The sequence below is a fragment of the Crinia signifera genome, chromosome 1 (genome assembly GCF_055691185.1).
Source record: "Crinia signifera chromosome 1, ASM5569118v1, whole genome shotgun sequence".
NCBI classification, from domain to species: domain Eukaryota; kingdom Metazoa; phylum Chordata; class Amphibia; order Anura; family Myobatrachidae; genus Crinia; species Crinia signifera.
The window spans coordinates 358,158,453-358,186,078 of NC_139217.1; the positions used below are offsets into that span (position 1 = coordinate 358,158,453).

Here is a 27,626-nt window from a genome sequence, read left to right on the forward strand (position 1 = left end):
TAGGAACACAGTACATTTTACTAGAGAAATGTGACTAAAAATTGATTCCCCCAATTCTTTTGTTTTCATAAATATCCTATATGTGGCCCTAGTGTGCACGTTGACCAAACCACAGGCTTCATAATAGAAGGAGCACCTACTTGATTTTGGAGCCTCCTTTTTATGAGATTATTTTTTAGGCACCATGTAGGTTTCTAGGCACCATAAGATGCTAAAAGTTAGGAACCCCCCTACAAGTGACCCCATTTTGCAAACTACACCCCTCAGGGAATTCATCTAGGGGTATAGTGTACATTTCAAACCCCCAGGGGTTTCACCAATTGTGGTACAACTGGGCAGTGAAAATGAAAAATTAAATTTTTTACACAAAAATGCAGTTCTGGCTTAAAATTTTTCATTTTCAGAAGGTATGAAGGAGAAAAAGCACCCCAAAATCTGTGCCCCAATTTCTCCCGAGTACGGCAATGCCTCACATGTGACCAAAAAATACCATTTGGGTGCATGGCAGGACTCAGAAGGGAAGGAGTGATTTTTGGATTTTGCAGCTCAGATTCTGGCGGAATGTTGGTGGGTGCTATGTCGCATTAGCAAGACCCCCCAAGCACCAATACAGTGGAACCCCCCCACAAGTGACCCCATTTTGCAAACTACACCCCTCAGGGAATTCATCTAGGGGTATAGTGTACATTTCAAACCCCCAGGGGTTTCACCAATTTTGATACAACTGGGCAGTGAAAATGAAAAATTACATTTTTTTACACAAAAATGCAGTTCTGGCTCAAAATTTTTCATTTTCAGAAGGTATGAAGGAGAAAAAGCACCCCAAAATCTGTGCCCCAATTTCTCCCGAGTACGGCAATGCCTCACATGTGACCAAAAAATACCATTTGGGTGCATGGCAGGACTCAGAAGGGAAGGAGTGATTTTTGGATTTTGCAGCTCAGATTCTGGTGGAATGTTGGTGGGTGCTATGTCGCATTAGCAAGACCCCCCAAGCACCAATACAGTGGAACCCCCCCACAAGTGACCCCATTTTGCAAACTACACCCCTCAGGGAATTCATCTAGGGGTATAGTGTACATTTCAAACCCCCAGGGGTTTCACCAATTTTGATACAACTGGGCTGTGCAAATGAAAAATTACATTTTTTACACAAAAATGCAGTTCTGGCTCAAAATTTTTCATTTTCAGAAGGTATGAAGGAGAAAAAGCACCCCAAAATATGTGCCCCAATTTCTCCCGAGTACGGCAATGCCTCACATGTGACCAAAAAATACCATTTGGGTGCATGGCAGGACTCAGAAGGGAAGGAGTGATTTTTGGATTTTGCAGCTCAGATTCTGGTGGAATGTTGGTGGGTGCTATGTCGCATTAGCAAGACCCCCCAAGCACCAATACAGTGGAACCCCCCCACAAGTGACCCCATTTTGCAAACTACACCCCTCAGGGAATTCATCTAGGGGTATAGTGTACATTTCAAACCCCCAGGGGTTTCACCAATTTTGATACAACTGGGCTGTGCAAATGAAAAATTACATTTTTTACACAAAAATGCAGTTCTGGCTCAAAATTTTTCATTTTCACAAGGAATGAAGGAGACAAAGCACCCCAAAATCTGTGCCCCAATTTCTCCCCAGTACGGCAATGCCTCATATGTGACCAAAAAATACCATTTGGGTGCATGGCAGGACTCAGAAGGGAAGGAGTGATTTTTGGATTTTGCAGCTCAGATTCTGGTGGAATGTTGGTGGGTGCTATGTCGCATTAGCAAGACCCCCCAAGCACCAATACAGTGGAACCCCCCCACAAGTGACCCCATTTTGCAAACTACACCCCTCAGGGAATTCATCTAGGGGTATAGTGTACATTTCAAACCCCCAGGGGTTTCACCAATTTTGATACAACTGGGCTGTGCAAATGAAAAATTACATTTTTTACACAAAAATGCAGTTCTGGCTCAAAATTTTTCATTTTCAGAAGGTATGAAGGAGAAAAAGCACCCCAAAATCTGTGCCCCAATTTCTCCCGAGTACGGCAATGCCTCACATGTGACCAAAAAATACCATTTGGGTGCATGGCAGGACTCAGAAGGGAAGGAGTGATTTTTGGATTTTGCAGCTCAGATTCTGGTGGAATGTTGGTGGGTGCTATGTCGCATTAGCAAGACCCCCCAAGCACCAATACAGTGGAACCCCCCCACAAGTGACCCCATTTTGCAAACTACACCCCTCAGGGAATTCATCTAGGGGTATAGTGTACATTTCAAACCCCCAGGGGTTTCACCAATTTTGATACAACTGGGCAGTGAAAATGAAAAATTACATTTTTTTACACAAAAATGCAGTTCTGGCTCAAAATTTTTCATTTTCAGAAGGTATGAAGGAGAAAAAGCACCCCAAAATCTGTGCCCCAATTTCTCCCGAGTACGGCAATGCCTCACATGTGACCAAAAAATACCAGTTGGGTGCATGGCAGGACTCAGAAGGGAAGGAGTGATTTTTGGATTTTGCGGCTCAGATTCTGGTGGAATGAATGGTGGGTGCTATGTGGCATTAGCAAGACCCCCGAAGCACGGTGAAATTATGAACCTAATAATCCATAGATGTGTGGTATATTTTAAAACACTCCTTTATACATAGGCCGGGTTTGTCGGGGCAAGTGTCACACTGGAAAATAGTTTGCTTTCTTATTCCCTTTTTATAGCAAACTTTGCACCTTTTTTGTGTCCTGCCCTTTTTTCCAGTGGAGGGGATTTCATCAGGAAAATGCTGCCCTGGTACAATACGGAGGCCAGTACTAGAAGTACTGGGGCCCTCTGCCTGCTGGTTCCCAAATATTAGGCCCTTTATGACTTCCTCTTGAAAGTGCATAAATGTCCCCCTCTGACCGGTAGAACGGAATAGCACGTAAGCGTTATACAGTGCCATCTGGATGATATACACGGCCAGCTTCTTGTACCAGATTTTTGTTTTCCGCAGGGCACTGTACGGCTTCAGTACCTGATCTGAAAGATCCACTCCGCCCATGTACCTATTGTAATCCAGGATACAATTAGGTTTTGAGGTGTGGGTACTGGTACCTCGTACAGGGACGGAGGTGGTACTGTCTCCGTGAATTGTTGTCAGTATAAGGACATCCCTCTTGTCCTTATATTTGACCAACAACATATTTTCGGTGCATATTCCCCTGCTTTCACCCCTTCTCATTACTTGGGCAATGTGCGTTTTTGGGAGGCCTCTTTGGTTCTTGCGCACAGTACCGCAAGCTGCTGTACCTCTTGAACCAAGGGCCTTAAACAGGGAGATGCTAGTGTAAAAGTTATCCACATAGAGGTGATAACCTTTATCCAGGAAGGGGTGCACTAAATCCCAGACAATTTTTCCACTAACACCTACGAGGGAGGGGGGGCATTCTGGCGGTTCAATTCTTGAATCCTTCCCTTCATATACCCTAAACCTGTGAGTGTACCCTGAGGTGCTTTCACACAGCTTATACATTTTTATGCCATACCTTGCCCTCTTACTGGGAAGGTACTGGCGGACTTTAACCCTTCCTTTAAAATGTATAAGGGACTCGTCTATGCAAATGAATTTATCTGGGATGTACATCTCTTCAAATTTGGCACTGAAATGATCAATGACCGGCCTGACTTTGAATAGCCGGTCAAAGGTGGGATCATCTCTGGGTGGGCACTGTGCATTATCGTTGTAATGCAAAAATTTAAGGATCGTCTCAAATCGAGCCCGGGTCATGGCCATACGGTAAAATGGGGTGCTGTACAGAACATCTGTACTCCAATATTGCCTAATTTCTGGCTTTTTTACTATGCCCATATGAAACACCAGACCCCAAAACGTCATCATCTCTACTGCATCTACAGGGGTCCACCTAGCAAATGATGACGTGGGGTTTTGAGCAATAAACTGCTGGGCATATAAATTAGTTTGGTCCACCATTAAATTTATAAAATCATCAGAGAAAAATAATTTGAAAAAGTCAATTTCTCTGAGACCTGTGGAATCAAATTGGATTCCTGGCATGGCCAAAAACTCAGGAACCTGGGGCTCAAAATTGTCTGGTGGTGGGGTCCATACGAGATCAATTATTGGGGGGGGGTCTCAGCTGCTCTACGGGGGCGTCTTTGAGGGGGTCCCTCATCACCAGAGGAGGAAGAGGAGCTTAAGACGAATCCTTCAAATTCCCCGCTTGCCTCACTGGCTATGTCAGAGTCAGAGGCAAGCATGGCATATGCCTCCTCCGCTGAATACATTCTTCTGGATGACTGGGATGACATTTGGGATGACATTTGGGATGACATTTGGGATGCCATTTTTATTTTTGTGTTACTGGTAGTGAAATGTTTCAACACGTGTATAGTGTAGGGGGGGGGTACAAACTTTATTTCAACCCGGGGGGTATGTAGTGTGTAGTGTGTATGTAGTGCAGAAAAAAAAAATACTTTATACAGGAATTTGATCCCAATAAAAAAAAAAAAATTGAAGGGGTTAAAAAAAAAAAAAAATTGAAGGGGTAAAAAAAAAAAAAAAAAAAAAGGGCCTGCGCCAAAAATTGAGCACAGATGTTGGTCAGTAACGTCCGTCACTGAACAGCGCTCAAAGGCAACAGGAATTTGATCAAAAAAAAAAAAAAAAAAAAAAAAAAAAAAAAAGGAAGATCAACCCTGTGCCGAAAAAGCTGATCAGTGATGTACGTCACTGATCAGCGCACAGTGGCCACAGGACACCCACAAAATCACAGTGTGTGTAAAAAAAAAATTAAAAAAAGACCCCACAGCACCCTCAAAAAAAAAAAAAGGTGATCAGTGATGCGACACTGATTACCAGTGAGGGGCAGCAGGTGCACAACCTTTGGTGCAACTGACAGTGCAACTGGCAGCAACTGACAGGTATATATGAAAAAAAAAAAAATCTGCACCCCCAAAAAGTTGCTGATCACCTCAGATATAGTGATCAGCACAAAAGGCGGGGGCAGCAGACACAAAATATAGCACTCTCTATCACTCTCTGTCACTATCTCTCTCTATCTCTCTATCTCTCACTATCTATCACTCTATGACACTGCAGCAGCAGCACTGACAGTTATATATATGAAAAATAACCCCTGCACCCCCAAAAAGTTGCTGGGGGTGCACAAAAGGGGGGCAGCAGACACAAAATATAGCAGTCTCTATCACTCTCTGTCACTATCTCTCTCTATCTCTCTATCTCTCACTATCTATCACTATGACACTGCAGCAGCAGCACTGACAGGTATATCTATCTAAAAAAAAAACCTGCGCCCCCAAAAAGTTGCTGATCAGTTAATTTATACTGATCAGCACAAAAGGGGGGGCAGCAGTCAGTTATATAAAAAAATATATAGCACAATCTGTCACTATCTCTCTATCTCTCTCTCTATCTCTCTATCTATCTCTCTATCTATCTCTCTATCTATCTCTCTATCTATCTCTCTATCTATCTCTCTATCTATCTCTCTATCTATCTCTCTATCTATCTCTCTATCTATCTCTCTATCTATCTCTCTATCTATCTCTCTATCTATCTCTCTATCTATCTCTCTATCACACTGCAGCAGCACAAAATATAGCACTCTCTGTCACTAGCCCTCTCTATCTCTCTCTATCTCTCTCTATCTAAAACTCGATGACACTGCAGCAGCACAACACAGCACAGCACAACACTGGAAGTCACAACAAGTAGCAAGATCCCAAGCAGTGATCAGGTAAGTATTTTGCAAGGTTCTGGTCAGTATATCGCGGCAGCTAGGCACGGTGACCGCACTGCACGCAATTCCAGACCGGAATGGCGTCTGCAGTGCAGTCACCGTTAGTTTAAACCCCCCTCCATGGCTGTGATTGGTTCGTCGGTCCGACGAACCAATCACGGCCTTTGGGGGCGGGCGGGGTGAGGTGGGGTGACACCAGTGTCACCCTTACACCCCGCGGTGATTGGTGCTGTACTTTACAGCACCAATCACCTCCGATCCCTGTGTCACCGGCGAACGTTATTCGCCGGTGACACAGAAAACGCTGTGAATGGCTGTTCACACTGAACAGCCAATCACAGCGATCGCCGACGGGGGGGCGGCATCGCAGCCCCCCCTGGGCATGCAGGGACATGTCTGCTGTCAGGGACAGCAGACATGTTTAAACTGTCACCGCGTCTATAGACGCGGTGACAGTTTAAAGCCATGACGTACATTTACGCCATGTGTCGGGAAGTGCTTCCCGACCATGACGTAAATGTACGTCAAATGTCGGGAAGGGGTTAAAGATAAATAATGACAATAGTCTTTTGGCACTAAGCACCACTTTTAAAACAAACCACCAACAAAAACAAACATAATACATAAAATTAGGGGCAGGGGATACGGTCACTAGGTTGACAAGGGTAAGGTCGACATAATATTGGGTCTACATGCATCAAGGTTGACACACCTGAAGGTCAACACATGCATTAGGTTGACTTGGGCTAGGTCAACATGATGTTTTTCAAGTATTTTTGAGCTGACATGCACCGACAAGCGGTATTTCATGACCTACCATCAACTAGGGCGTGGTGAGAGAATAAAATAGTGTGCCGAGCGTAATGAGGCACCTGCCCGAAGCATGACGTGCACAGCAAGCCATGCGAGGGGAAGTGGTGCACTTTTTTTCAGTGTCCACAAAGTGAAAAAACCCATGTCGACTTTTTGACTGTCAACCTAACCCCAGGTCAACCTTCAGTAGTCAACCCAATGCATATTGACCTTAGTGCTGTCGACCCTAAAACCCATACCAAAAGGCATAACATTATCACAAATCTACAAATGGTGCAAATTGACTATGGATAAATATTAAACAATCTTTTTCATTTTACAAAATCTGAAAATCAATCTACTTTAGAAAATAAGCCCTGCTTATAAGATACTGCATAACTAGTCAGTGTAAAGTAGTCATCAACCATAAAGTATAATAGTCATGGGTCACTAACACATTAAAACAAGACTCTATATATAGATATAAATTAACATTCAAAGTTTACCAAATATTCAGCTTCCTCTGTAAGTGGATGATGGCACCCCCTACAGGACATTTATATATTACATCTTTCTCATGCGTGTCATACAATTTTATACTGCTATCCAATAATAATAACTTACAATAAAAACATTATGTATTTCCCTTTCTGTTACATTACTAGATGTATAACAAATTAACAGACTGCTAACACACTCTGGGCCTGATTCACAATTCATTTTAGTTTAGTAACAATTGTCAAAACTGCAACTCTCGGGCACTAGGCTGTGGGGGGAGGGGCCAGCCCCGCAATGTCAAGGCTGCCCCGCAATATCTGAATGCAATTCCGCTGACCTGTCAGGACACGCCTGCTTTGTCCAGACCAATCCCATAAAACAATCCATTGCTGTCCCCGTCGACTGAAATTGCAATCGGCTGTTATTACAGTTTCATGGCTCATGCGAATAGTGATTTCTGCGGGTAACTCTGAATATGGCTATTTTTTTCTGGCACCACAAAAACATTTTATTTATATTTGTACATCTTTTTCTTAAATATAAATAATGTGAAGCAATGGCATATATTAAAATAAGCAAATATAACATGAACAAACTTTGTTATATAAAACCAAAATCGAATTTACAAAAAGTTCAAATATAATGTTAAACAATGAATTTTGTTTAAAAAAAAACATGGTAAAAATGCATACTTGAAAATAAAGCATCTTTAGAATGTAATCTCTCAAGGGCAAGGTCTCTCTCTCATGTGCTTTTTCCCTCTCATTTATACCATCTTCAATGTAAACGCAGAAATTAATACTGCAATGGCCTTATCGCAATGTATAATATGTGCTCACTGTCAACTAGATTAGGGCTCCTGAATTTTTTTTTACTCTGGGACCCCGTCATACAATAAAAAATTAATACAAGACCCCAGCAAGTTCCCAAAGAAAGGCACATGTGTCATTAGTGGACTGCACATGCATGGCAGCCTTGTGGAGGCACAAAAATACGCAGTACTATTCAGACAGGACAAACCCTCCTTTGGAAGAGGAATCGTGAATGTCAACAAACATTCATGGTTTGTCCCATCCGAGAGGTATGTGTATGCTGGTTTGTTATTTTACATCCTGGGATGCCGACAACCGAGGATAAAGAGGACACCATCTAAGCCAGAGGCCTTGGTAAATATAATTACCGTTAACAGGTAAAGAGTGTATTTCTAATGGACAAGTGGACGGGTCAACGACGTAATCCATAGGTACATATAGGGTGACATGTAATAGTATGCAATATTTAAACTTTTGCGATTTTTTTTGTAAAAAAATGTCTGAAATCACACATTTTGATCAACTCACAAATTTGTGCATTACACTGTATATCACATTTTTTCCTGGTCAATGTGCACATGAATACCTGTCATTTGCATTCGCACTTCATATTGCATCCAGGACATTCAAAAGTATATAAATCGCCAATTTAATATAATGCGAATTTTAGTAAACATGACCAAAAATCACAAAACAAAATAGACCAAGTTTTGGCAGGCAAGTTTGACAGAACCATGCACAAACCAGTGAGATCTGTGCATGGTTCCGTTCCAAAAAATGTGTATAAGTACAAATTTAAAAAAAAAAAACAGCATGGGATCCCCCATCCTGAGCATAACCAGCCCCGGGCTCAAAGAACCAGTCCTGGTTTCAGACATTCAGGGGACAGAAAACATAGCGGATCCCCAGGTTTTCTAAAACCAGCACCAGGCTCAAGGGCTGGTCCTGATTCTCAAAATACGGGAGCCAAAATGAGTAGGGGTCCCCCGTATTTTGACAACCAGCACTGGGCCCAAACAGCCAAAAGGGTAATGCCACAGCCCGGGGGGAACTTTTAATTAGAGTTCCCCTGGGCAAAGCATTCAACCCTGTGGCTGGTCAGCAGGGGCAGAGACCCTGGAGGAGTGGGGATCCCCCAATAAAGGGTCCCCTATCCTCCAGTTACCCTCTGCAGCAGTTAATTGTATGTCCCATAATAGTGCCTCAGTTCATTTTCTGAACCATAGTAGAGCCTTGGTTATTATTAAGCCACATGGAAGTGTATTTTATGAGCCATAGTAGTCACATTATAAGACTGCCAGCATACAGTATGCCCAACTCACATTGCGGAGGGTATTCAATGCTTGATTTGGACAGTCGGCATCACCGCCAATCTGAAAAATATCCATTTGGTATTCAATTTTCAGTCAGATGCGTTCCGACAGTTGGAATGGGTATGGATCATTTGGTCTACAACAAGCTGGCAGACAAGCATTAGGTCGGCACCACATGGTCGACATGACTTAAGGTTGACATGGGTTAGGTCGACAGGGTCATTAGGTCAACAGGGGTAAGGTTGACATGGTCATTAGGTCAACATGGGTAAGGTCGACAGGGTCATTAGGTTGACATGGGTAAGGTTGACAGTGAAAAAGTAGACCTTACCCATTTCGGCTCAAAAAACAGTAAAAAACAAAAACCCATGTTGACCTATTGATTGTTGACCTTTCTCATGTCAACCTAATGACCCTGTCGACCTAACTGCATGTCGGCCTACTTGGTGGTGACCCAATGACCGTATCCTGTTGGAATACACGTGGATTTTCTAAACCCATGTGTATTTGGTTGAAAAAGGCTGCAAATCAACAAACCAGTGGCTGTTTCAACCATTTAGAAGGTCGAATCTGCCATGCTTCAATGCGGTCGGAAACAGCCACATTGAATAATACAACTGCACTTATGGTAGCTTCTGTATGCCCTTGATCAGAATCCTAATTAAAAAGCATTATGTAGGCCATTTACAAAACAAAATAAGACACTCCTGCTTATTTGGTGAATGTGTGAGCACTCAGGGACAGAGAAATCACAAAACACATGGGCATAAATTGCTGTTTGTTTTTGGCTTATAACCAGTGCTATTTTTCAGCAGGAACCAGCAGGAACTCAGTTCCTGAACCTCTAATTAAATATGACATCATCAGGAACTAAAAATGTACTTTCCATAAGGTAAGTTTTACTTTAAAGTGCCTTTGTTTCTAAATACAATATATACATTTATCTCTCCCTCCCTCTCTTTATTATATATATTATTTTTTATTTAATTGATCCACCCCGAGACCTGGAGTTCCAGGACCTATTTTTCCAGAAAAATAGTACTGCTTATAACCATATCTGCTACTGAACCTCTTCATGTACTATTAGGTACTTTGGCTGAAACAATAGAAGTGTTTTATGTTTAGATTTTTTATTTCATGATCAATTCATTTAGCAAATATAACTGAAACAGTGGTTTAAAAAGAAGCAGTTTGTACCCACTGTCATGGTTCATGTTTGTTAAATGTTGTCTATCAAGGTTTAGAAATTTCAGCAAAAGAAAAGGCAAGCTACATTATGTAAGCTGATACGAAGTCATTGCCATTTATTGGCACTCACTCACACATTTCTTTTATTTCAATACCCTTTTCCTCCTCGTTGGAGAAAGATAGTTCAAAACAGATGCACTCTTGAGATAATGCAGGCACAATTCAATGTCTTCATTTAGTGTGATGCCAAGTCTGCATGCCATCACAACCCATGGAAAAAGGCTTCATCTGGGATTAGAACATGACAATGGGCAGCATTCTGAAAGTAGCCTAGAAGATGAGCCATTCAATAAAGAAAAAAGGAATTTTTTAGATCAATAGCAATGTAAATTATTTAATGTGACTTCTATTTAAAGGAATGTCAAACTGAAATCCTGGATAGTTTGAAAGGATACAACATTAAAATTACCCTTAAAGTACCGAAAGTACTCCAAAACTGTTCATATGTCAACCACGAAAGTAAAGACTATTATTTTGTGTTCATTTAACATTATAGCCACTATAGATTGAAGTGTTACAGTATCTCACCTGTTACACAGATAAAGCTCCTCCCACATTACTGAGTATCCTTGTGTGATCTAGAATACTCCAAAAAGTAGTGGTTATCTGAGGAACTGTGAAATCACTGCCCTACACTTCTATATGAAGCAACCAATGCATGCAGTGCATTCCTATCAGTTAGTTCTTCTGTAATAGAAATCTTACCTTATAAATTGACAAGATGCTGCAGAAGATCTGGTCTATGAATTGTGCCGCAGAATGCCATTTTAGCTGATCTGTAGAGGGGAGGGGGGGTTGGGTTGGGGGGTAATCATCAGTCTCCCATGACACATGCTCTGCACTACACATGGGGGAGGGGGTATATCAATGGGGGTGAGGAAAATATAACTGATGGAGGTGGGGGATTGGAGTTGAAGTTAAATATTTAAATTATGCAGAAGGGAGACGGTGAAAAAAATAAACAAAGAACAGATTATTTGACAAACTATGAATTACAATTAAGTGATATCCTTAAAAGAAATGGATTTTGAATGTATTAATTAGAGATAATCATAACAATTGATATATACACAAGTAGAGAGTTTATTTATTTACAGTTTCTTATATAGCGCAGCAGATTCCGTTACGCTTTACAATTTTAGACAGTGATAAAACAAACTGGGTAACAACAGACAGACTTGGAGGGAGGAGGGCCCTGCTGCAAGCTTACAATCTATAGTTACAGTTCTCAAAGTTTAAAGAACTTCTCAACCTGTTCTTTATATAACACATAACCAGTCCATTTTGAAAACATGGAAGAGTTTGTCTTTTAACCTTTGTATTCAAGGAGACAGTTGTATCCATTGCTAAACTACAGTTGAGAGTATTCAAACTTAAGTGAAATCCTGGTGAAATTTTTGAGGTAATATTCCAAAACATAGCCCATTCCGGATATTTTTTTTACAAAATATTTAAATATTTTTAAAAAGATACTTTTTAAACGTTATTATTATTAATAATAATAATAAAAAAAAAAGGTGACAATTTCTGAGCGGTTTTATTGGGGAGAAAAAATGTCCCTTAAAGAAATAAAATGCAATGTACAAGATACAGCAAGACATTTTTACACTTATTTATAGAAGTACAAGTTGAGTATCCCTTATCCAAATAATTCCGAAAACCATAGTACTTTTATTTTTGCTAAAAACCTACTGGGTACATCTGTAACTGGCACTACTGGGGACATGTAACTGCCACTAAATATGTGCAAGGACGTGATTGCTTGCCATTTAAATTCAGTGTCTGGAATAGTACACAAACTTTGTTTCATTTTTTTTTTTTTTAAACCTTGTTTTCATGCAAAAATAAAAATATATTTGTGTGTATTGCATGTGTTTGATGTGCTCATAAATGCAAGATACCTCTTCTAAATATAAAAATATTCAGAAATACATAATAATCCATTATCCAAAATTCTTATGGTCCTGAGCATTTTGGATAAGGAATACTCAACCTGTAGTTGCTCTATAAAACAAGCAAGACATCCCTGTGTCTACATCTACTTGGAGAGATCAGTAAAAGAAAGCAGCGATGGGGCGCTTCAGCATTCTGTAAGAGTAAGGCCCACGCAGTGGATATTAAGTGTGTTCCAAAGACGTACTCGACATAAATCCAAATAAACACTATCCAGCAAGTCTATTTAATTAAAAAAGTGATAAAATGTATAAATAGAGCAAGGCCAGCCAAATGTTTTGGAAGCAAACGCACACCCCTTCTCAGTAGCTCAGTAAAGCAAGTCTGCAGTTCACAAAGGAATATTGATGTTGCCATCTGGTCTGGGAACTGCACACTGCATGGTTGGCAGGATGCCCAAGGAACTGAAGTTTTACACACAAAATACATTTTTTTTGCACAAGGGTTCCAAGGACCTATTTTACCTTGTTATTGGTCTTGGAAAATGAAAGCAGCTGAAAAATGCAAAAAAAGAGTAAAGTGAATAAACAAATAGCACATTATGGTACCACCGGCGCTAACCCCTGTGAAAGCTGTAACACTGTCCGATAAAGCCCACCATCGCCCGCCACAATGATCCAAACATTTTTTAGATTTACTGTGCTAACTTCTCAATTCCAAATATTATATAAGCTTTCTTCACAGATATCATTTGTAACATCCCATAAATGTTCAAAGACTACCAACATGAGAGAGACTGATGCTGAAAAAATGCTAGTAAAATGAGACCGACCTGATACATAAAGTACAGATGACGCTTCCTCTCATCAGAGAGATCAGACTCCATTTTTGGCTATCCCTTATGGGTCATATTTTAAAGCTTCACAGGAACATCTTGATTTCCAATAGAGATTTGCCATAAACAGGAACACTGTCCACACGTAACTTGGAGGCAGAGGTCTGTGACTTGTCCAAATACAGTAGTTGACAAGAAATACTGCTAATGCATTACTAGGGGTCTATTCAAAACACAGCTAGCTTTTCATAATGTTAACTTTTATAGACAAAATTATCTCATTTGAATTAAAAACATTAAGGTTGGCTGATAGCAGCCATTTGGGAAGTGGTAGTGGCGACTGGAGTTTTGAACGCATGCCATTTCCTGCAACAGATTTATAAATGTATGAAAGCTTTGATACTTTCACAAAGTTGGCATATTCACTAATAGAGGTTACACATGGTGAGATATGCACTATTGATCTATTCAATTTTGCTTACAGAAGCAAAATCAAATAGAAAAATCGAACGGGCATCTAATGGTTTTTCTACATTCGATGCAGATTCGATCCCAATGCGCGCTCCTGTGTAGTGTAAATCTAATAGAAAAATAGTCTTGGCAGGCAAGAATATATACTACACAAACCCAGATCTAATAGAGGTCTAAAAGAAAGTGAAATCTCACATTAAAAGCACCGTTGAGAAGTTATTTTATTATACCTATCAAAAGTTTTTGGTACTGTGTATTTTCTAATGAGATGATCTTAATTAGAATAAAAACATTGGATAACCTTCAGGAAAAATAATGAAAACAGTTTTTCACTCCCATTTTTTGTCCAATATTTCATGCTTCTTTAGATTTGGATTTGTAGACAGGCAGACTATGATATCTGCTTATAGCCTTTTTCATAAAGCTTTAAAAGAAAAATTGATATTTCCATTTATCAGCTACAATGAAAATGTCCATTATCTCAACAACAAAAAATGTTCATTTTTATTTGAAAAACACTATTAAACCACTTGAAAGAAGTATGGTCAAGGTTACATAATATAGTAACATAAGAAAATAAGCCTTACAACTAGAACTACAAAACAAGATTTTTATAAAAAAATGTTTTCTATTAAAAACACTAAAAAAGGATGTTATTCAGCTAAAAGCATTAAAAAAATTCCCCAAATTCCTCCTAAGGGGGATATTCAATCACCGGCCGGGCCCTATTCAATGCTGTCTTCCCCAACAGTATTGAGCAGGGTATCTCGGCAGAACGAGCCCGACATCACAAGATGTCGGGCTCGTTCTGCCGAGAACGGCCTGGAAGTGACGAGCTACCGGCTGCAGCTCGCCTCTTCCCAGCCGCAACTCGCGGCCATGCCCCTACTTGTCTCGCTGCAGGGGGGACATTGAATCCCGTTTGCATGTTCTCGGTCAAGCTGACCGAGAACAGGACTGGGTCACAGAGCTCGAGCAAGCTCGACTGCCGTGACCCCCGCATTGAATATCCCCCTAAATCTCTCTCATTATAACACTTGTGCAAATATATCCTGATTACCTCAGTCAGCTCATTGACAAAAACTATATCTGCAGCAATCAGAAATAGTTGCCTCATCTATGTGTGTTCTATATTACCTTCTAAAATGAAGCAATTTGAAATTCAAATTATTATTAAAATATATATTTATTCTACATTTACACCAAGTATAGTTTTTTAAATTGTAAATGCAATATTTCTATGGAGTCTATAAAATTCATTGAAGCCTGCAAATATTTCAGAACATGTGGACCTGAGAACGGGCAGACTAGTGGTAACAGATTGTTTTAATGAGTTTCCCTCCAATATCACTTCTGTATGTGTATGTTGGCTGAGTAATCATGGTAAGTATGCAAACACAGAAGTAACGTGAACTCCTCAGTGTGACAAAATGTAAAAATATAGAGGCAGAGTGACATGTGCGGAGTTTGATAACAGTTGGAACGGACACACTTTACTGACACCTGACACTCTACATACTGTCACGTACAAGGATGAATGAGAGAAGTTCTACACGTTCCTTACATACAGTAAAAACATAATAGGCATGTATGTCCACGTTTAATCTAGATAAGGTTCTCAAAGCAGTTGCCAAGATTGTATTTATAAGTGCTGTTCACTTTAATAAAGTTTTAGCAAAAACCAGTCAATTCGTTTTTGTTGAAACAACTGCATTTCTAGGTTTGTGCATATATTGACCATAAGCTAATTCGTTCATCTTTAGATCCAGCAGCCAGCAATCTGTCTTTAGGAATAATGTGATCTGAAAAGGACACACAGTGTACAGATGCAGAATGGTATTGTAGGACAGCTAATGGTTTCATTTTCTTCCACCCAAACACACGAACACGATAGTCCCAGCCACCTGTGGCCAAAATCTTCTTGTCATTTCGTATTGTTACATCAGCAATGCCTGGGTTGACTAGTTCCTGAACTTTGTAATTCTCCAGAAATAATAATAAAAAAAAAAAATACATTAGACTCAAAAACATCATCCCAATCGCAATGTTTATAACGGTAAAAGTTTTCTAATACTTCTATCCAATGCAGAAAAATAATAATAAAATATAATGATTCAACTTCTTATTCCAAACATACAGGTATTGACGGATACCCCAGTAAACTGGAAGACAGCTTATATTTACAAAACATTGACAGAGGGTTGTTATGTTTATTACTTACCTTATGTGCAACTACATTAAATAAGTGCAAACCGAAAGATTGACAGTGCTGAGCTTAGTCGTGTGTATTTAGTTTAATACATTATTTACACTGGCCCCCAAGATTAGCAGCACATCAACATCTATTTTTTTCTTTAGTTTTTTCTTCCCTGTGTTATTCTGTAATTATCATAGCATGCTCTGAGATTGGACCTGTGCAGAAAAGGGATGTATATGTACGCAGACTAGCAGATGCTGTAAGTACAGTATATCCTGATGCCTTGTCGGGTCATTGCTTGCTGGAACTGCAATTGGACTGAAGCCCAGGGTTATACTATTGGAGAGACTGCACAAAACCTTGCCTATTGGAATATAAGACTAGCAAACCACTGTGTTCATTTCTACATGATGTCATTAGCTCAGGTACCTGGAATGTAACGTTCCCACATCTGCTTTGAATTATTAATGGATGAGTGGGAAAGGAAAACTGAAATCATTCACTATCACTATCATTTATGTGGGAGGCACATATATTTATTTTATTAATGCTCACTAAAGCCCATTTAGGTAAAAACTGCCTGGATTTGATCAAGCAGAAGTAATAGTCTTGTAAATAAGTGGAAGTGTGTGAGTATACATGCATGTGTGAGTGTGTGTTATGTATGTATGTATGTATGTATGTATGTATGTATGTATGTATGTATGTATGTGTATATATATATGGACCATTAAATGACTTATTTTACCAAAGCCTGTGTGAGTGCCGCCTACTTGGAGTAATATATATATATATATATATATATATATATATATATATATATATATATATATATATATATATATATATATATATATATATATATATATATATATATTTAGCGTGAGAATAAGGGCGGCACTCTCCAGACTTCTTTGATGCAAATTAAAAAGCCTTTATTGGACAATAAAGGCTTTTTAATTTGCATAAAAGAAGTCTGGAGAGTGCCGCCCTTATTCTCACGCTATATATTGGACCTTGAATCCTGGGGAAGGCACCGCAGCACTACTACACTGTGGAAGTGAGTGCCGGACCAAACACTCTGATATATATATATATATATATGTGTGTGTGTAGGGAGTACCCCAAACCGCGCTCTTTGGGTAGTATTCAATGCTGCTCGCCACGGCAGAAACCCAGCGACCCTCGCTGTTTAACCCCCCTTGCCGGCCGCACACCCTATTCAACGAGACCTGCAGCTAATGCAGCGAACCCGCTATATTTAGCCGCGAGTCTCGCTGCTTCTGCAGCCGCATACGCCGATTCCCAATCGCTCAAAAAACGGAGCGAGGGGGAATTGGCTATGAGGGGGGTGAGTTGAATACTAACAGGGCGAGCGGTGACAGCGAGCAGGAAGCCCTGCTCGCTGTCACTGCTCGCCCACGGCATTGAATAGACCCCTATGAATGTGGGGAGCAGCACCTCTGAGGGATCCCCTGCTAGATGGACCCCAAAATTTTAGAAATGGCAAAGAATTAAGTTTCAGAGGGAGCTAATAATAAACCAATATATATTTAACAAAAATCAGCCCTGTGGGCAAAACATTATAGATTGTTTCAGAATTGAATACACATTGAAGGCTACAGTCATCGAATAAGTGTGCAAATTCCAACGTGTTTCGTCATATCCATGACTTCTTCAGGGGCAGAAGAACAGCAATTCGGTAGAGTAAGTAATTGATGTTAAAGATGTCATTCACGTAATACTTATGAATAAATCCAAATATAGATATATCCAAGTCGATAGGAAATGTCCGCCAATGTTGGCTCCTCAGAGAAACACCTTTTCTAAATGGAATATAAGAGGAAGGTGCTCAATGACCTTATTCAAAAACAGCCACCCAAATAATATTCCTGTGGAAAGGATGTGCACTACTGGGATCCAAAAGCTGGACCTTCTATTATATATCTCGACTGATGACTTGCCATAAAAGTGGGAACAGTTTGTATGGCATATTGGTCCATGTACAGATGTGGAAACGTGCCTGCTAACATTGGGCCTTATTTTGGTTCATTCTTTCTGACAAAATCCTTCTTAGATGGACAAAACCATGTACACTGCAGGTGGGGCAGATGTAACATGTGCAGAGAGAATTAGATTTGGGTGAGTAATTTTGTTTCTGTGCAGGGAAAATACTGACTGCTTTATTTTTACACTGCAATATAGATCTCACTTTGAAGTAAAACCCCACACAAATCTAATTCTCTCTGCACATGTTACATCTGCCCCACCTGCAATGCACATGGTTTTTCCCATCTAAGAAGGATTTTGTCAGAAAGAATGAACCAAAATAAGGCCCATTGTCCCTTCTGCGTTACCTTTGGATACCTACTTACTCATTCACATTTTTTTACTATCCCCATTCAGGTTGTCAGTTTAACATCAGACATATACTTTAATACAATATTCATTTTGGAGTATATTTAATCATTTGTACGTGCGGCCTCCACTATGTGGGGAAGACATCCTGCACATTTAAAGAGAGGGTGGCATTACATAGATCAGTAATTAAGACGGACCTCATTGGTTATTTGGTTTAGTTTTTGTTCTCACAGTGAAGAGTCTTACAATAAGCACATGTTTTATTTCCATTTATGCCTTCCTGATGATGAGGTATAACTGACATTGAAACATTGAAGGATGAAATAACTTGAAAATCTGTAGTGCCATACTGCTTTTTGCTGCATTTGCATTCTTCTACCTACGGAAACATTGGTGCTTCTATGTGAAAAATATTAATACTAGTTAAAAGCCTGTCAAAATAAAGGCTTCTGCAATGTACTTTCACTTTGAGCTGTGACAGTTTTTAGCCCACAAACTCTCTACCCCACCCCAGTCCCTATCTGCTCCTACCTCCAAAGCTCTTTTGGACCCCAGCAGTGCACATACGGTCTCTGTGGCTTTATATGTAATGGCAAACTTTGGACTGTCTTTTTGACCATTGCTTGGATTCATCTGTGCTAATTGTGTTATCACCATCGCCTGTTTTAAAAAAAAACGCATATCTGGTGTTTGTGAACTGTGGCAAACTCAGTTCAGGAGCAATTCCATTGGATCACTAGGAAATCTTTCTTTGTGACAGATCATGTATGAATTGTTCGTATAATATGCTGCTTCCATCACCCCTGAGGAAGTCATTTTGATAACGAAACGCGTATATATACTATTTGTAAAATCCGGCACTGCCCATCCTTCTGATCAGGAACTGCCCAGGTGCCCATCAATTGCGGAGTCACCTCCACACATATAAGGAATGCAGAAAAAGAGGTCACCCCGGGTCTTGTACCTAATAAAAGAGTTTACTGGCACCAGTAAACTCTTTTATTCAGTACAAGACCCGGAGTGACATCTTTTTCTGCATTCATTTTATATATATATATATATATATATATATATATATATATATATATATATATATATATATATAAATATTCGTGATCTCCCGGCACTCCTGCTCCCCCGTGGGGCTCACTTGCTCCGGTGCCACTCGTAAGGCACAATGCTGTAGCCAATAGACAATCCAAATATAATAGATGGCACTCGGAGGCTTGTAGTAAGGTGAAATAGGAAAAAGTGCTTTAATCCAGCGTTAGCGACGTTTCGGGGACTATGTCCCCTTCATCAGGATACGGGTATCCTGATGAAGGGGACATAGTCCCCGAAACGTCGCTAACGCTGGATTAAAGCACTTTTTCCTATTTCACCTTACTACAAGCCTCCGAGTGCCATCTATTATATTTGGATTGTATATATATATATATATATATATCAATTGAGAGAACACTGGCGATGACTAGAATTATACTTCATGCAGTATAAATCTAGTCAGGCGATAGCGACGCACGGGGCCGGGAATCGCTGTTGCCAGGGGTACATAGATCCCTCAGAAATGGGTCTGTAATCGCCTCGTTTCTATGCCCCATTACACTTTGCAAGACAGTTCAAATTAAAAAATAAAAGCAGACATAATTCTCACGATATACGGAACCCATCATCCAAGAACTTTGAGATGAGATTACTAGGTGATTAAGTAGCTACGGGTCACTTACTACATTTTTTTTTTAAACTTCAGAACAGCTAATGCAAAAGCTAGATGGAAAAGCTCAAAGGAATGTTGTTTCTTACCTTGAGGTTCTGCTGTTCATCGAGGATCCAGGCATTGAGAATTTTCTCTGCAGACCCAGAGACCCCTTTGCCGTTCATACAGTCAAAGTCAAGGCTTAGAACAGGTTCCTTGTGGCAGAAGAGCCTGCTCATCATTTTGTGTTCTAAGACATTCCACAGGGCCACTGATCCATCCTCATAGCCAACAATAAGCAATGGGCTAGATCCTGATTCAGGCTGTTAAGAGAAAAAACAAACACTGATTCTCAAAATGTATTCGGAAACAATAAATCAACTTTCTTACACATGAAAATTAAGTAGACAGATGCATTTATTTGGCTGATGAAAAGACAATTATGTTAAATTTATGACAAATAAGTGGGTGGAAAGGTCAGTAGTCAGGAATACATTTACAAATATAAATACATATGTATCAGAGAAGAAGAAAGGACAAAGTATACATACTTTCATAAACTTCTAAAAGATTAAAAAATCATTGAATAAATGTAAAAAAACTAAGAGAATTTGAAGATAATGAAGATATCAGCAACCTAGTGACTCTTAATGTAATAAATATAATACTAATAATACTAATAATAATAAAATACCAGTAAAAAAAGAATCCTTACAAAGACCTACATTTATATATGGTTAATGCAATAATCAATAGTGTTGTAGTATATACTCTGAAGTATAGAATTACACCAATATATAGCCACCAAGACTATTTATACATAATTGTTTCTGTATGAATGTTAAATGACAATTTTATTACAAATAAATGCTTTAATTTAAGGCTTAACATAGTCTGTTCATTACTGTAACCAATCAGATAATCTTTGATTAATGGTGTCAGAGGTCAAAGGGTATGACACTCTGACCAGACACCTCATTTATTTTAGCCTCTGAAATAACTCAGAGAAGATGGAACTTCAGTGGATTATGTGTCGCTTTTCAGAGAAAAGGATTCATCATCTCACCAGAGTGAATTATACTAACCAGTCAGACAGGAACTGGTCAAGCCAGGATAAATATCCCAGGGGAATGTCAGGTTTAAAGCCTTATCGCGTTATGTTGTAGTCAGCGTGCACTCTGAACGAATTTGTTCTCTTGAGGCATGAATGCTGTTGTCATTCTTTTAGCATTCTATAAATACTAAATAAATTAAAGCTGTCTAAGCATTCACGTGCCATTGTTTAAATGGCAACATTTCACTTAGAAAATGATAAAGGATGTAAAAAAAAAAAAAAAAGGTGCAGCTATTATAACTATACATAAATGGAGACTGCCAGAGCAAAATGTACCTGGTCTATATAAAATAAATGTTTAAAAAATATGTACCCACTCTTCTCCCTTTCCTCGCTGTGTAGAAATGAGGTTCATATATAAAAACGGATATTCAGAAACAGTCTAAGCTATATTGTTTAATATATTGTTTTAAACGTGTGCTCGTTTAGGAAACATTACGTACTAATTTATTATTATTATGGCTACTTATACAGTGCTAACATATTCCATTGCCCTTAACAATTGGGAACAAATAGTAATAAAATAAGACTGGGTAATAACTGACAGACACAGGGGTAAGATGGAAAAACAAACAAATGGTAGTTCTGCGCTCCACAGTTAGGAGCCAATTTCCACAAATATAAATTGCACTTTACAGTAAAGGTATCCTTTCCTTCTAAAAGTCTTTATTTTTATCCAGACAAGTTCATAGGTTTTTAAAAAATCCAGAGATAGTTCAGAAAGAGGAAAATACAGAATATACTCTAGGTATCACTTTATATGAATAAAAATGTATTTAAATTTCCACAACCCAAAGGAATGTATATTAATGGGTCCAAAACGGGTGATGTTCTTATTTTTTAACCTTCACTGCCACAATTTAGGAGTAGGTGCTCACTTCAGTACCTTAGATAGGAAAATTAAGTACATGCATATGCATAGGTATCTTCATGGTGCTTTTTCTTGTATAACCCAAAAGTTTAACCAGCACAGGGCTGCTTTCAGGGATTTTGGTTTGTCTGCCCGAAAACAGCAAAAAAATATCCCAGATAAGCCGTGGCAGGGTCAGATTTTTAGGGCGAATAGATCGATCGTTGGTAATAGGATAACGCCGTAAATATAGCAGTACATCAGAATTGTAGGCTCCTGTTTTTCTTTCATAAGAAAACTAATGGCCCCTCCAGCCACTGTCATGGGTTCTACGATCACTATCCAATTAGTCCACACACATTAACAGAATCCTAAAAACAGCACACTGTATTCAAAATCATTATGTACAACTTGCCGCCTCCGCCGCTTTCTCCACCCTACATTATTTGCATCCAGTCCCAGCACTGTAAAAAAAACTTCAATTATTCTGTCAACTACTTCTCATATTTACTATGTTGATTGGCTGAAGTTAACATATTAAGGGGGTATTCAATCCCAGTCTTTTTCCTTATTGTAGTCGATTTCTTGTATTATTACGTCAGAAAAGAGCTAACTTTGGTTATCGCGTATTCATTGCTTATTTATTGCGCTTGTCGATGTGCCATTGTCTGTTTTTGGTTTTCGTTTTACGTGACCGTCGATTATGTACTTTTACGAATTTTTGATAAGTATTTCTCTTAAGTAGTCGTTATTTAATGTTAAAGCTACTCAATGTTCAAGTATCTCAATAGTTTTTGCACCTTGCATTCCTTATATCGCCCATTTGAACCAGACAGTTTTATTCTGTCGTTACAATGATTTATATATATATACACACATCTATTTATTTATTATTATTTATTTGTTATATTATACATACAGTTTACAATCATGGGAGGGGAAAGCTGGTGTCGGGGGGCTGAGCTATGCTCCGTGTCCCGACAGCTTGGGGGAAAAAAAACATTGGTTTCTCTTTTGCAATCGATGTAGGGAGTCCATCTGTTTATCCCACATCAATGGTAAAGGTAATCAACATCATCCATAAAACATAAATCAATTCAAATAATCAAAGGTCGATCGCCATCATAAGTGCAAAGACAGCACCCCAAAACCCAAGGCAGGCACATGACATATATTACAGATGACTATACAGTAAACGCTCAACATCGGAACCAGCCCCAGTAAACAAGTGCCCCACCCTAAACAGTGCAAAGGCAGCTCCCCAAAACCCAAGGCAGGCACATGACATAGAATGCAGATCACCATACGTATAGAGTAAACACGCTACATTGGCACCCAGCCCCAGTAAACAAGTGCCCCAACAGAAACAGCATGAAGGATCCTCCCCAAAAACCCAAGGCAGGCACATGACATAGAATGCAGATCACCATACGTATAGAGTAAACACGCTACATTGGCACCCAGCCCCAGTAAACAAGTGCCCCAACAGAAACAGCATGAAGGATCCTCCCCAAAAACCCAAGGCAGGCACATGACATAGAATGCAGATCATCATAAGTATAGAGTAAACACGCTACATTGGCACCCAGCCCCAGTAAACAAGTCCCCCAACAGAAACAGCATGAAGGATCCTCCCCAAAAACCCAAGGCAGGCACATGACATAGAATGCAGATCACCATACGATTAGAGTAAACACGCTACATTGGCACCCAGCCCCAGTAAACTAGTGCCCCACCCAAAACAGCACAAAGGTAGCTCCCCAAAACCCAAGGCAGGCACATGACATCCATTTGCATTCCAAAAAAAACCAATGCAAAAATAAAAAAAACATCAAACAATAATAAAAAAAATATAGTAATAGCATAATTAACACATCTTCAACAGATAATCAACAAGAAGACAGCCACAAAAAATACACACATGTATAGAAAATATACCAGCATCTTACATGAGAAAGGTCACATGAAATAAATGGTGATTTGTCCAAACCTTCGTCCAAAGGGCAAACTTCCAGGGTAAACGGACTAAAATCCCAATAGAATAAAGTAAATGGCACCACAAAATAACTAATGCTGCATGACAGTGAAAAATCCCACGAGTACAGCCAAATGACAACGCCTCCAAATCCTGCCAAATGACACAGACCCACCCGGGGCTAGCGCTTTTATAGTTCTGGACATGGAGCGAAAGGCAAAATAACGACACCTACATCTCCCATCATTGGTCCAACATGGACATGAGACATTACGCGGCTATGACACTTTGAATAGGCGTGACAATGATCATGTGAGCATGACTACGACAGGCGCACAGAATGTAAAATTTAGAAAACATCAAGTCAATGTATGGAGAACGGGATTGAACACCGCCTGATGCGGCTTCCGGTTACGTCAATGGTGGGCGTCTGTTGCCCAGCACTGTTGCTGGGCAACAGACGCAACACAGACCCAGATGCCCACCAGTGACGTAACCGGAAGCTGCGTCAGACGCAGCCGGGCCGGACTGGAGTTCAGACTTCTTTCTCAGCACCCACACTAGTATATAAGGTAAGACACTTGCACTTGTTTTTAGTATTGTACACCTTGAATACGGGGTGTTTGTAAACCCGAAAGTCGTGTTCCACTTGAGTAAAATCATTTTTTCAAAGTCCGCCGGAGTGCCTCTGCTTGTCCTCTTAACACAGCCTATCCATTGTGGCTGGAAGGCACCCGAGGAAGCTGCAACACTCTTTCACGGAGTTGCCGGGCTGATACAGAACATATATATGTATGTGTATATATATATATATATATATATATATATAAATAAAACACACATATGTCTAGTGTCCATTTGTATATGCGAAAAACTGTCATATATTGGCAGCGAATGAAACTACATCTCTTTCTCTCTCACACATGCACAAACACAGAGGCAATCACAAGGTAGCAGACTAGCTAGAATTGTAATATTCTGACATCTTTTAACAGGCATAATTCATATATAACAGGTATAATTCTAAACTATTTCTCAAAACCTTCCATTTCCATTCTTGTTTATTATTTTCCATTATTTGGCATATTTTTTTCTTCATATTTCTTTTTAGTACATGTATTACACTTAATTTCCAAAATAATTGGGGTGGGAGGGTTTCAACAGCGTTGTTTGTGCTATTTGTCTATTTTAAGTCGCTTAGCAAAAAAAAAAAACTGTTCACAAATTATTTTAATCCATGCATTACTTATTGCCATCTGATTCTTTTCTACAACTGACAATTATGCTAAAAAAAAAACCTGGAGGCTATAAAGCTTTCAACAGCACATTTACAAAACATCATGTACTTTCCAGTTAGCAAATCAAAATCTGTGATTATTCACAGGCTTTCCTCATCTGAACAATTACGTAGTCTGTTAAACAATAAATCAAATACACAACACAAAAATAAAACAGATCAACATGAAGCTGAATTACTCAATAGTACGATAAAAGTGATAAATTATTGTTAATACTCCTACGTTTAATTAGATTAGATTAATTAAAAGCATAGTTTTAGGATTTAAAAAAAACTATTTTTTTCCTGCAGCCAATAGAAAACAACAAAATAAAATTTAGGGGCTTATGCATAGTAGAATGCAAGCTGGCTGTACTTGCTCCCACACTGTGTCCACAGAACTGAATACGTATATGTCCATATGCAGATTTGTTCATGCTTGCACCAGTCTTAACCTTGATGCAAAAGATCCATCTGAAAACACCTGTACGCACAACTCTGCAATTCCATCAACTGATGTCTGTCTAGTTATAACCCGCTACACCTCTTCAGCCGCAAGTGGAGATGCGACTGCAATGCAACCTTCAAATACTCAAGATACATAACCCAAATGGACAGTAAAACTCTGCATCAGCTCCTTAGTATTGAAAGTATAGAAAATAACATAAAATAAATCTTTTGTTTAAGTAATATCAGATAATTATCTAAATTCTTGACAACAATACTAAGGATCTAGTACAGGGTTTACCAACTCTGCCATTACAGTCCAGGAGACCTAACTAGTACCACATTAAATTTGTATTTCATCTTTTGGACTCAATTATGGACATCTTTATAACCTGAACAGTTATAGCAGAGTTTTTGAAATCTTAATTCCGTGTGATATTTTATATTTAATAGCTCATTTTGGCTACTAGAGGGCTAACCTGCCATAGCTTCATGCACATTGCCATCCCCAATCTCTCCACAGTGGGATCCATACAGCTCAGTATCTTTTTTGATGTCAGGTCCAAAACTTGAACCTGCAAATAAAAAAAAAAAGTGCACATTACTTTTTACACATGAAAATGACGTTTGTTTGTTTGAGAAGTAAAAATGAAAAGGCAAAGACCATCTCAGTGTGATATGGCACATATGGGGCCTTATTCTAGTTCACTCTTTCTGACAAAATCCTTCTTAGATGGACAAAACCATGTGCACTGCAGGGGGCAGATGTAAAATGTGCAGAGAGAATTAGATTTGGTGAGTTATTTTGTTTCTGTGCAGGGTAAATACTGGCTGCATTATTTTTACACTGCAATATAGATCTCACTTTGAAGTAAAACCCCACCCAAATCTAAATCTCTCTGCACAAGTAACATCTGCCCCACCTGCAGTGCACATGGTTTTGTCCATCTAAGAAGGAATTTGTCAGAAAGAGTGAATTAGAATAATGCCCATGGTGAGGATGGATCCAGGTGACTGAACAGAAATCTGTACATACATATAGTTCTCACATGGCCAGCAAATATACCCATGTCCAGAAAGCTTCTAGTTGATGTTTTTAGTACAGGTTGAGTATTCCTTATCCAAATAATTCCGAAAACCATACTCTCCAAAATATACTTTTTTTAAAAAAAATTCTAAAACTTACTGGCTACATCTGTACCTGGCACTACTGGGGAAATAACGTAACTGGCACTAAATACGTGCCAGATCATGATTGCTTGGCATTCAAATTCAGTGTCTGAGAGTACACAAACTTTGTTTCATGTTTTTAACCCCTTCCTGACAGAGCCAGTTTTTGCCTTCCTGACAGAGCCCTTTTTTTCAAATCTGACATGTATCACTTAAGTGGGGATAACTTTTTTTTGCTTTTACTTATCCCAGTGATTTTGAGATTGTTTTCTCGTGACACATTGTACTTCAAATTAGTGGTAAATTTGGGTCGATATAGTCTGTGTTTTTTTGTGAAAAATACCAAAATGTCGTAAAAAAATGGAAAATTTAGCAATTTTCAAAATGTTCAATTTTCTGCTTGTGAGACAAATAATCATACCACTCAAAATAGTTAATAACTAACATAGACCATATGTCTACTTTATGTTTTCATCATTATTTCAACTTCCTTTTAATTTTTTTGGACACTAGGAGGCTTACAATATGAATAGCAAATTCTCAAATTTTCAAGAAAATTTCAAACACTGATTTTTTTAGGGACCAGTTCAGTTCTGATGTGACTGAGGGACTTGTATGTGAGACACCCCCATAAATGATGCCATTTCAAAAACTACACCCCTCACAGTATTCAAAACAGCATTTTGGAAGTTTGTTAACCCTTTAGGTGTTTCACAGGAATTAAAACAAAGTGTAGGTGAAATTTCAAAATTTCATTTTTTTTGCAGATTTGCAATTTTAATACATTTTTCTAAGGAACACAGTACATTTTACTAGAGAAATGTGACTAAAAATTGATTCCCCCAATTCTTTTGTTTTCATAAATATCCTATATGTGGCCCTAGTGTGCACGTTGACCAAACCACAGGCTTCATAATAGAAGGAGCAACTACT

At 39.1% G+C, this 27,626-nt stretch overlaps 1 protein-coding gene across 3 annotated transcripts in view; it reads right to left on the minus strand.

Annotated features, from left to right (window-relative positions):
- Window positions 1-14,104: 14,104 nt before the first annotated feature.
- The window catches only part of GNB1L (G protein subunit beta 1 like), a 33,223-nt gene continuing 19,701 nt past the window's right edge, over window positions 14,105-27,626 (minus strand). For all 3 annotated transcript variants that reach the window (XM_083149450.1, XM_083149434.1, XM_083149442.1), the window contains exons 6-8: window positions 26,003-26,098; window positions 19,969-20,184; window positions 14,105-15,590 (exon numbers count right to left, since the gene is read on the minus strand). In XM_083149450.1, the coding sequence (XP_083005576.1) occupies window positions 15,324-15,590; window positions 19,969-20,184; window positions 26,003-26,098 (579 nt within the window). In that variant the 3' untranslated portion in view covers window positions 14,105-15,323. The remainder of the gene's footprint in view (window positions 15,591-19,968; window positions 20,185-26,002; window positions 26,099-27,626) is intronic.